The sequence below is a fragment of the Embiotoca jacksoni genome, unplaced genomic scaffold (genome assembly GCF_022577435.1).
Source record: "Embiotoca jacksoni isolate LCO1_2020_lvr unplaced genomic scaffold, fEmbJac1.0.p SCAF_5, whole genome shotgun sequence".
Taxonomy (NCBI): domain Eukaryota; kingdom Metazoa; phylum Chordata; class Actinopteri; family Embiotocidae; genus Embiotoca; species Embiotoca jacksoni.
Window position 1 is genome coordinate 1,713,224 of NW_027185403.1, and position 10,915 is coordinate 1,724,138.

The following is a 10,915-nucleotide window of genomic DNA, read 5'->3' on the forward strand; positions in this document are numbered from 1 at the left end:
CCGCTTTTACTTTGCATGTACATTTAAGCTTTACCTGTGGACAACTTTTGCTGTAATTGGCAATAGGTATATTAACAAATAACAAGAAAATCCTCATGTATTACGACAGCATACATTGAAATTGAAGTCGGTCTTTCAAACAAAAAAAAAGGTCCAGTAGCAAATACTGTGCAGAATATATGAAAGATTTTACGCTTCTGTGGGCCTGTCATCGGTAGGCAGGTTTAGTTTGGCCCCCTACCCGAAGCCACTGATCCACCGAGTCAGGTAATAAATCATTTCCAAGATTATATTTTGCACCCTGGTGCCAGACAGAGCTCCCTCACACATCTTGAATATGGCCTTGAGCTCAATAATACATTTACATTTCAGGAATTTCTTGGGACTCACAGGGGCTTGCATCAGAATTAGAGAGGGGAAAAAAAATAAAAAATCTGTAGTTGTCCTATTTTGGAAACAGGCTGGATCTAATTGGACAAACTACATCTCCTGGTATATAACTAAAGAGGCCAGGTTGTCCTGGCTATATAAAGTGTGCACTTAAAAAAAAAAAAAAAAAAAAAAAAAAAAAAAAAAATGTGCGAACTGATTGGATTAACGAAGGTGTGGCCTGCTCACGTGAGGGGAAACCTCTCCAGGACCAGCTAAATGGCGAAAAGACTGGTCATGTCCCGCTGGCGAACTTGCGTGTCAGACCCATGAAATCTCTCACTAATCCTGCCCTCCTCCCCCCCCCAACCCCCACCCCTCCCCCACATGGTCAATCTGACAGATCACCTGTTCTGTAATTAGGTCTTCAGCCTGTGTACCGTTGCCTCTTATGGACTTTGAAAGCTCTTTTCTCTCCTTTTCTTGGACATTTTGGAAGAATAATTCTTCTGGCTCTCAATGAATCCGGATGTCTTTTCTCCCGATATCTCCTCCATGTGAGCGTCTTGGCTGCATTCGGTGACATCATGCGTCGACTGCTCTGTGTGCATGTACTCCTGTGCTGCCTCAGTGTGGCTCATCCCTTCTGTCCGTCACAGTGTACCTGTGTCGTGCATGGACGTACCGAAGGAACCGCAGCCAGGTAAATTTGACTTTAATAGTCTGCGCACAAACTGCACTTGGTACACGTTGTGAAACTTTGAAAGTGGATGACAATTTCAGGACATATATTAAGACTCTCGTACGAGTTTTGTCTAATGAGGTCATCTTCTCTGTAGCGTCGCTACGAACACCACCCTACCACATGTTGACCGCAAAGAACTCATAAACTGTGATTGCGAAACAGCTTTTAAAAACAAAAAAAAAGTTCTTCAGACTGACATCAGAGACAATCGTGACCCATTTAACTGAGCACAGGACCGCCTGGTGAGTGATCTCTGTTAAAGAATATGGACTTAGCAAATTCTATTTAAATCTTAAGTTAGGAAAATTTACATATATCTCCATTGGTGTGTATTAAAAAAAAAAAGTGAGAGTGACCTAATTTGGATGATTACTACAACGCAGAGCCACGAGTACCATTAATTTAAAAAAATAAATAAAGAAGAGGCAACAGTAATACCATGGAAATCAAAATAATCAGCTTTCATTTGGCTATTGGACCACTGTGCCATTTTTACATAGTGTACTGACCCGTATTGACATAATGTATGTTCCGTGGCATGGTACCAATCCATTTATATCCGAGATAGAGCTAATTCCTCCTCCATAATTAGTCTTTCTAGCGCTGACCCCTGGTCTACAATGCATCTAAAGACAACATAGGGATGTCTGATGGTGATAGTACATTGTCAAACGGGGGAGGAAATCAAAGTACAGCAGTAGTGACACTACTAAAGTTGACATTAAATAGGTAATCAGATCTGGTACAAGATGTTGGCACTCCAACAGACAAGGCTAAAAAGCTACAAAAAAAAAAATAGCATAGATATTTTAATGCTAGTCGTTAAATAAATGTTTAGAATATACATTCATGACTGTAATTGAGGTCAGTTATTCCATCTCCTGCAGTCCACATGATCACTTGCTATTTATAATGACTGTGATTAGCTCTGACCTTGCTACCCAGGAAGTGTCCTCTAGGTGTACTACAGTACGACAGACTGTCTGAATGAACGTGTGGCTGTACGGATGGCTGAACCAATGAATGGACAGATATGCTGTACATGTTACACCTCAGCAATAATTTCTTAAACTCATGGAAACATCTGCTTCATCGATGGAGAATGGGTTCAAGTTTTAGAGTTAGGATTTGTAAAACAGTTCTGTTAGCTGGCAACGGTATATTTTCACAATAACTTATTTTGTCTTTGACTTTCAGGTCTGTACTCTGCAACGACCCCGACATGTCTGACATCCCTGTCAACGTCCCGGTGGATACGGTTAAACTGCGGATTGAGAGAACTGCAATTCGGCGACTCCCGACAGAATCTTTTTACTACTTGGTGGAGCTACGGTACCTCTGGCTTACTTACAATTCCATAACCTCCGTGGACACCGGAAGTTTTTACAACCTAAAAGTGCTCCACGAGCTGAGGCTGGATGGAAATATGATCTCCATGTTCCCTTGGGAGTCTCTCAAAGAGATGCCCAAGCTGAGGACACTGGATCTTCACAACAACAGGCTCACGAACGTTCCCACCGAGGCGATACCTTACCTCTTCAACATTACCTACTTGGATCTATCCAGCAACAAATTTGCGACCCTGCCGTCTGACCTCATGGATATCTGGCCACCCTTTAATAGAGCACCCGTGTCTACTAATGCCTCCCAGAAATTTGTGTTAGGTAAGGAAAAGTAATGCTTTCCGTCTGGCTTGGTTTTACAGGATGTTTGCACCGGGGCAGGAACTTTGGGGTTTATTTGTAATTACCTTCGGAACGTAATACTACCTCCTTGTAATCTAGCCAGACTTGCTCGGACAGACCAGCAGTAACAGCCAGGACACAGATTATCTTATTCTAAGTAGTGTCAGAGTGAACACTTAATGTACTTTATTGATTTATTCTACAGATTAACCTTAGAATAATCAACACAATACCCCCTTGGTGGTTTAAACCAGCGCTAAGTTCAATAGAAGTTAAATTTGCATTTTGAAACACTCCAACAATCATAGTTCTCTCTAGCAGGAGACAATTACCATGACAACATTCCACATTTTACTCATTAACCTTTTAAAAACCATTGTTATTACAATATCCACAGTATGACTGAGTAAAATGTGCTTATATGGCTTGAGGCTGCAAGATATATAGGAAATATTTCTGCCTCTGAGGAATAGGACTTGCTCTTTAGTTATGAAGCAATGATTTGAGCGTACACAAACAAAAATATATGAGCTAAGGCTTAGTGCATAGTTTACAGTATTGGTCAGCTTATCAGTCAATAATTGCTGAAATTTATTGGGTTAATTAGGGCCAAAATTGCAGTGCATTTACATTTTTAATTCATTAAGTTAACTTCATGTGCCTCCTGTGATGGTTGAAAGGAGCAGATTTCTTTCCTTTTTGTCATTAAATGTAAACAATACAATGAAAATCTGCTGTCAAAAAAAAAAGAAAAAAAATCCAAGAAGTATGTGTTTAAAGGTTTCATCCAAAACAAATGTTGCAGGGCTTCTGTATTTTAGTTGAATTGACTTTTTGGTTTTAATCTTGCGAAGGGATTGGAGGCGTTTGAAAATGGAGCAGTGTTTCCTACATTTGTGCATCTAAAGAAGAAAGGCAGGAAAAATGCCCGGGGATTTTTGAGTTTTTGTTTCAAAGCTGATAGTAGATGGGTTTGAAAACGGGTAGTGCCAAGGGCAAAAAAAATAAAACAAAAACGCACAGAATCATTAACTCCTGTTTCTTATAGTTCTAAGTATGATATTTAATATGAAAGCGGTATAAAGTTGTCAAAGTGGGAATGAAGCCAGAACACTTGCTGTTTCTCTGCCATTAGGAGAACTTCTGTTTTTTTGTTTACAACTTGTGATTTGTCTGGTTCGGAGTCTGGGCTCCCGATTAATTCCACCCCATTGCTGTATTCTCAGAGGCTGTGGTTCAAACTGTGGTTTCGTTGAAACCCTGCGTCCTGTACAAAACACCTTTTTGTGTCAGAGGTTTAACTTGGACCTGCCGCACAGTTTAACTTCACAATAATTACACTATTCAGATTCTTTATGTCGATTTCAAAATTGATTTTCAAAACAAATCACCTGCATGCGCTCCAATACAAACTACAGTCGCGGATAGACATCAGAGACACGTTCTGCATATGTGCACTGGAAATATGACTTCCTTTCAGAATGAAGCTCGCTCGAAGTATGGGCTGATGTCCGCGGACGGGTCAGCGCCGACTCTTGCATACGTGGGCGAATGACGAAACTGACATCACGCAGAAATGGAAACCAACGAACTGGTGTGTCCGCTATGAACGGTGCAATCACAAGTATAGGTGTTACTTCATCCTCAATTAACAAAATGAATGATTAACTATAACGGTTAATGTGATTTATTGGTGGATCTAATGGAACATCGGTAGTGTATTCATCGTACAACATCATACTCTATGTAATGAACCACAAATATTGACCAACTGTACAACAATGAGGAAATATTAGCAACGCTGGAAATATGGTAGAGCGTGAGGTAGTGCACGGCACAGCAACACAGATTAAATGAGGATCACCATAATTCAATTGCACCAGTGCGTTGCTGGTTAGTCATCGGACACACCTACTCCCCCCGCCCTACTTTACCGTGAAACCTGGTTTAGCAACAGTTTAGCCAAAACTGTGCATTCGCAGTAGTTTTAAAGGCCCGCGAGTTCTAGTTTAGTCGGACGTGTTGTACACTGCAATTAGGTCAGATGCCAGTCAAATGCCATGTGACAGAACAACAGTCACATAATGGATATAATTTTAGTCAACGGGCGTCAATATTTCTTGTTAAATTTAGCTTAATCAGTAAGTAAGTCCATTGTCACTGTATCTGTGTAGCATGGACAGTTGGAGGGATATTATTAATAGGCTGTATGAGGGAAAACTATTTTCTCCGTGCCAAAAAAGCTGTCCGTTTGCTCTGATGAATCTGAAAGAGAAACAGTATTAGGTGCTCGGAAAAAACAAAACAACCCAGGCGCAAAGGGATCGACAGTTCCTTCAGCGCATCCTAAAAGCCGTCGAGAAGTCAGTTCAATTTCAAATTCACGGCTAACGTGACAAAATTATGAATGAATTTATAAAAATAGAGAAACAAACGTGAAAATAAGTTTTGCACTCATCAAAAATGTCAACAATTTGCAACAAACCGCACAAATACGCCCTCGTGTTTTAAACTCGACACATATTTTACAAAGTTTTTACACCGTAACTGGTCTATTGATGTTGATGCTCGAAGCAACACCAATGGAAAGAGTATGTTACACAAAGTGGAGTAAGCTCGAGGCAGCTTAGGCACCTGCATTGTTAAGACAAACTAATCTGGTTAATGGGCTTTAGTATGCACTGGGACATGTGCTCACCCATTGTGTGCACCAGGTGTTCACGGCAAGTTGTAAAGGATCTCCATTACTCCCTTGTGATGGTTTCCCCTCAATAGCCATTGAAAACCATTATTATGACTAAAATGATGTGAAATTTCAAAACAAAAGCTCAATGGCTATAATGCCTGTACCATGCAATGAAATGCCAGCCATTGTTTGAGGTGGAAATTAATTTAGAATACATCAATAGATGTGAAAGGGTTTTTGTTGCTTTGGATTTTTGTATGTCTAGTTTGCTGGTTTTCTTTGCTTCCCTTAAGAAACATATTCAGTCTGAATCTTTTTCTCCAATATGATTTTATAGGCTCATAATCATTCAATCATTGCACTTTTTTTTTTCTTTACGGCTAAAATTCCATCTCAGTAACCTCTATTACTACACCTGTTTAACAAAAATGTCTGATAGTAATACAGCTTTTAAGTATGTCTTGTTTGGCAATGCAAAATAGCTATCAATAATTTGAATTCATTTCATCTTTTTGTCTTCAGGCCTTCAAGACAATCCCTGGTTCTGCGACTGTAAGATCTCCAAGCTGATTGAGATTTCCAAAATGACCAACACACCAGTGGTCTTGATGGATTTATTCTTGATCTGCGCTGGGCCAGAGAACCTGGCGGGTGTCCCTTTTCAGCGTGCTGAACTTGACAACTGTGTAAAACCGTCGGTGATGACATCAGCAACCATGATCACGTCTCCTTTGGGCAGTAATGTTATCCTGCGATGTGACGCCACGGGGTTTCCGACGCCAAGTATGTACTGGGCAAAGTCTGATGGTTCGCAAGTCAACAACACAGGTATAATATGAAGGCTTTATAAAGACGTACCATTTTAGAAAGCAAAATCGACGCCGTTTTAAAGTTTACTACGATTTATACTTTTAGTAACCTCCATATTGTTTGAAGATTTCCGTTGCTTGATGATACATTAAGGTGTAGTACTCGTGCTACATAATCCATATTGACTTTTGTGTTCTTGTTTTACTCTACAGTCCAAGAGTCACCGGGGGATGGCACTAGGTGGTCCATCATGAGTCTGCATGGAATAGTGTACAAAGATGCTGGGGACTACAGGTGCAAAGCCAAGAATGTTGCCGGCGACGCAGAAGCCATCATCTCTCTCTCCATTGCCGGTACCGTGAGCACCACCGTCCCCCCGCTAAGGACGTCCGTCGGAACTGAACCAACCATCCGAGGGACAACATTTGTTCCACAAACGGACATTCCCAACTCGCCCTCCACCGCCCCGACAGTCCCCCCGAGGATATCAACAACTCTTCCTGCTGTCCCCAGGAAGCCAAAAACAACCCCGAGCAATGGTTTACAGAAAGGCTCATTTAAGCAAACAAAAAGCCAGCAGGGAGGTAACGGCAGAAAGCTCGCAGCAGACGAAAAGAGCAAGAAAATGGACGCGTCGCAGTCTGTGAAACACCTAAAGATTGTGGAGGAAACAATTGACAGTGCAGTGTTGCTCTGGGCCACAGATGGGGTACCAAACGATGCCCCACTCACAGTCGTGTATTCGCCCTACGGAGAGGACGACACAAAAAGGACATTGGAGACTAATGCCGGCAGTGGAAAAGTGCTCTTGGATGGACTGTCGTCTGGGATGAGATACTCCGTTTGCCTCGTAGCGAAAGGCGGTGCCGCCGGAAAAGATCCTTGCATCGACTTCTACACGCTGGACAACGTAGAGGACGGTGGGCAGAACCAGCTTTTCATGATCATAAGCGGTATCGCCTGCGCCTTGGTGTTGCCTCTTATTGCCGTGCTGCTCTATAAGATTCTTGCTCTGTCCTGCAAGGCACAAAGCCCTGCTTCGGATGAAGAGGAGCTTGAAAAAGATAGCTATGTCAAGTTTGAGACCGTTTCAATGAAACGGAGAGCTTTAAACACTTGCCCGACGGAGCTTTGGGCAAGGAGAGCGACTCACGACTCGGAGCGAATGCTCCTGTGCTCCAGGTCAAGCATCGACTCCCAGATGACGTACAAGAGTGACAGTTCCCGTTGTGAATATCTGTGCTGATGCAAGAACCCACGGCCGATGCCCCAACACCATGCTAGTACCATAGTATATGAAATACTCTATATGCCTTTCATGACACTGATAGAAAGTGATGAACTATGAAATCATCTATAAATCTTAATAAATGTATATTCTTTTTTTTTTTTATGGGATCCGTGGGCTGTCAAGATTTACAGTGCTGTACTGAACGGTGTAAACCCACCGACTTGGCACTTTCCATCAACTTTCCATTTACAAAGATTTATATAATGGTTTAGCAAAGTGTAGTTGACGTGAAAACCTTCCCTGATTCATATTCTTATTAATGTCCTTACGTTTTGGAGCCTTATATTTGATAAAGGAACATAAATGGTTGTCAGTGCAGCACCGTTGTGGGACTTACTCATAAACGGTACCATACAAAGAGCCTGTCAGTTAAGTGTGTATGGTGTTTGACGTTATCCTCATTGCCAAAGTTGCAAAGTGTCAGATCTGAATATATTGTGGTGGTATCAGACAAGACGTATAATACTCCCCATCACAAGAGCATCGTCATTTTGCTTTAAGCATCAAGCCGATCATTGCCTTACTGGAAGAGAAAGTACTGTTGGTGTGTTTGATAGAACTCAGTAAGTGTCCCATCTGATAAATATTGCCACTTTATATATGATGTATATAATTGTCTATAAATGGAGTTGTACACTTGTTTTTAATAAATTGAATAACTGTTGAATTATACGCGTTACGTACCCCAATATTGTTATTCGAGTAAATGCATCATCCCCACGTAAAAATGATCTCCCACATTCAGTTTTCCGAAAACCTTACAAAATGTATTTATGTTTGTTTTAAATGGGCCTTTTTTTTGTGTGTGTGATATTAAATAGAAAGTCACATAAACTCACATACATATACTGCCTCTCTAACTATTTACCGGCAATCTTCTAATAACACCAAATATATAAATTTGGCATTTGTATGACACATTTCAGTACACATTTCGATGCCAAAAGCACAACTAGAAACTTACACCTCCCTCCTTAGCACCAAACAACTTATACATGGACACTTTTATATTATAAGTAGGTGTAATTTTAGATTCTCTCAATCAACAACAGATGAGGTGCTCTTTCTGGGCTTCAACATGTGAAACTAAACCCTAGTTTTAAAATGCACACTGTGCTCTGTGCACTTTTTTTTTGCACGTATTGTACTCTCTCTCTGTCCACACATGCGATGCAGGTGTTTGGACGTTGCATGCTGACACGAAGACCCGTACGTGTACAACCTGCGCTACAAATCAAAATACGGAGGTTCTTCCTGCTATTGGATGATGAATGCCATCCGTGAACGTAAGTGAGTGTAAAAATGAACACAGATGTATCACATGTGCTCGCTCGGTTATCGACAAGAGCGGCGCTGATCCGGAAAAATCAATGGGTCACAGTTGTCACGCTCCCTGAACATCTGGGCAGGTACCGCAGTAAATCTAGATAAGATGATGATGGGTGGACCTGGAAAACTGTTTCCATGGATACCTCTGCGCCACCAGCTATAAGAAGCTGTGCACAGCACTGAGTAACCCCTAAAGCCAGCTGCGGCGTTATCATGGCAACAGCCGGGCTGTTTTAACAAACAAACTGGACGTACCGGCTCGGGTGTTAATGAAAGATAAAGTGTGAACGGACACTCGGATATATTGACAGCTGGGTAGGATAGATAAGCTCTTAGGGGCAAGAGGAGGATGCAGCGTGGAAAACAGACAATACAATACAGAGATCTATCAAAAGATTGATGTAGAAATACACCGTGGACAACATCAATTCTGCTACAGCTGCCACTGCAAAATCCAGACAAGGCAACTGGAAGCCTCACTTCCCCACAGGCTTTAAAAGTTGCGTCACAAATCTCCTGGCAACCGTGACCAGCGCCCATTACAGCGGTCCAGTGGAAAATTGGCCACATGTAAGTAGTGGCAGAATACAGAACAACAAGGCCAGATAAAGAGAACGCCTCACAACTGCTCGTTAACGTCGAGCCGCTTCACAACACATGAAATGAAGTGTCGTGTAATTGGGCGGCTTTGTCTCCAAGTTGAGGTTAATGGGAATCCGTAGCCCTTCGTCCTTTACATCCTTGGGGTCAGTACAGTCAATCTGAAGCGATCCATTAACTTCACACTCACCCAAATTTAAACAACTTTTATGGAGCATCTAATGTATTTGTAAGTTGTTGGTTTTTTTTTTTTTTTTTAAATAAAGCACATTAAATTATAAAATAAATATTTATATCAGTGTTTTTCCAGAATTTAGGAGTCTAAAGTGAATACACTGTTTCACCACACGACAATACTGTATATCGCAATGATACCTTTTTAAGACTACAGATTTTCAGCAGTAGCAGTTAGTATAACCGAGGTTTTTGCTGGGATTAAGTGTCAGCATGACATCATCCAATAGTTTAAGTAGTCCCAAATGCTTTCTGATGGAGCTGATTTAAAGTGACTCACTCAGCTTGAATACAAAACGGGAAGCATTTGTCTTAAAATACCAATGACGTGAGGTGGCATTTAATCCAGCCGCAGCATCCGCACACTCTCTCTCTCCGTATCCTAGATACGCTCTCTACCTGATGATTCAAACCCAATGCGTGAGCGTCGTCCAACACGCTGGTCACCTGAAGGGTAATTGCAGCCGTTAACTTTTCGTTGTCGTCTGCCAGGGGTGAAATCGTGGGGGGGAAAAAAAAAAAAAAAAAAAAAAGGTCAGCGGCCCTTCAGCCAGCTAACATTAGTCTGGAGACAAGGCAACTTTCTCAGCAGTGTAAATCTTCCGCGGCTCCTCTTACGGGGTTACTGGTGACGCTCTTCCTCACAATATCCTAGTCATGGAGGGTATGAATAGAGGTCGTGGTTCCTGGCCTCTGTTGGTTGTTCTCGTGGGTAAAAAAAGAGGACAAACAATTTAGGGATGATCTGCTGCACTCCTCCGTCGTTCTCTATAAATTACTCATTCGACCAATTCCCGGTGGGAGCCAGACGTACTTCCACAGGAGACGCTCTGACACACTGACTTCTCTTTCACACACACCGGACGCAAAACAGAGTGTCTATTGTGTGTGTGTGTGTGTGTGTGTGTGTGTGGCATGTGTAAATTACACTTGTACTGTAAGTATGCCATTTATGAATGGTTTCATAGACTTCCTCAATTTTGTTCCTCAATGAATAAGTAAATATTGCAGGATTTGTATCTTGACTTCCTTCCAGGCGGTGACCATCTCCCTGTCTCTCTCTCTCTCTCCCACAGACACAAAAACTGCCATCTCAGACAGACACATCCATCTACATTCACAAAGGACACAGGTCAGTGGGTGGGGAGGGAGGGTAATATGTTGTT

General features: G+C 41.8%; 1 protein-coding gene across 1 annotated transcript; it reads left to right on the plus strand.

Moving 5' to 3' along the window:
- The first annotated feature begins 876 nt into the window (after positions 1-876).
- On the plus strand, positions 877-7,612 carry lrit3a (info leucine-rich repeat, immunoglobulin-like and transmembrane domains 3a). Its single transcript, XM_069171213.1, has 4 exons — positions 877-1,072; positions 2,312-2,778; positions 6,008-6,313; positions 6,508-7,612. The coding sequence occupies exons 1-4, from the start codon at positions 957-959 to the stop codon at positions 7,539-7,541; spliced, it is 1,923 nt and encodes a 640-aa protein (XP_069027314.1). The 5' UTR covers positions 877-956; the 3' UTR covers positions 7,542-7,612.
- Positions 7,613-10,915: the final 3,303 nt, after the last annotated feature.

Bases quoted from the DNA above. Each gene is read 5' to 3' on its own strand.
- lrit3a (XM_069171213.1), top strand. From the start codon at position 957: ATGCGTCGACTGCTCTGTGTGCATGTACTCCTGTGCTGCCTCAGTGTG. The intron at 1,073-2,311 runs GTAAATTTGACT...TTTGACTTTCAG, and splicing joins ACCGAAGGAACCGCAGCCAG to GTCTGTACTCTGCAACGACC. The intron at 6,314-6,507 runs GTATAATATGAA...TTTACTCTACAG, and splicing joins TTCGCAAGTCAACAACACAG to TCCAAGAGTCACCGGGGGAT.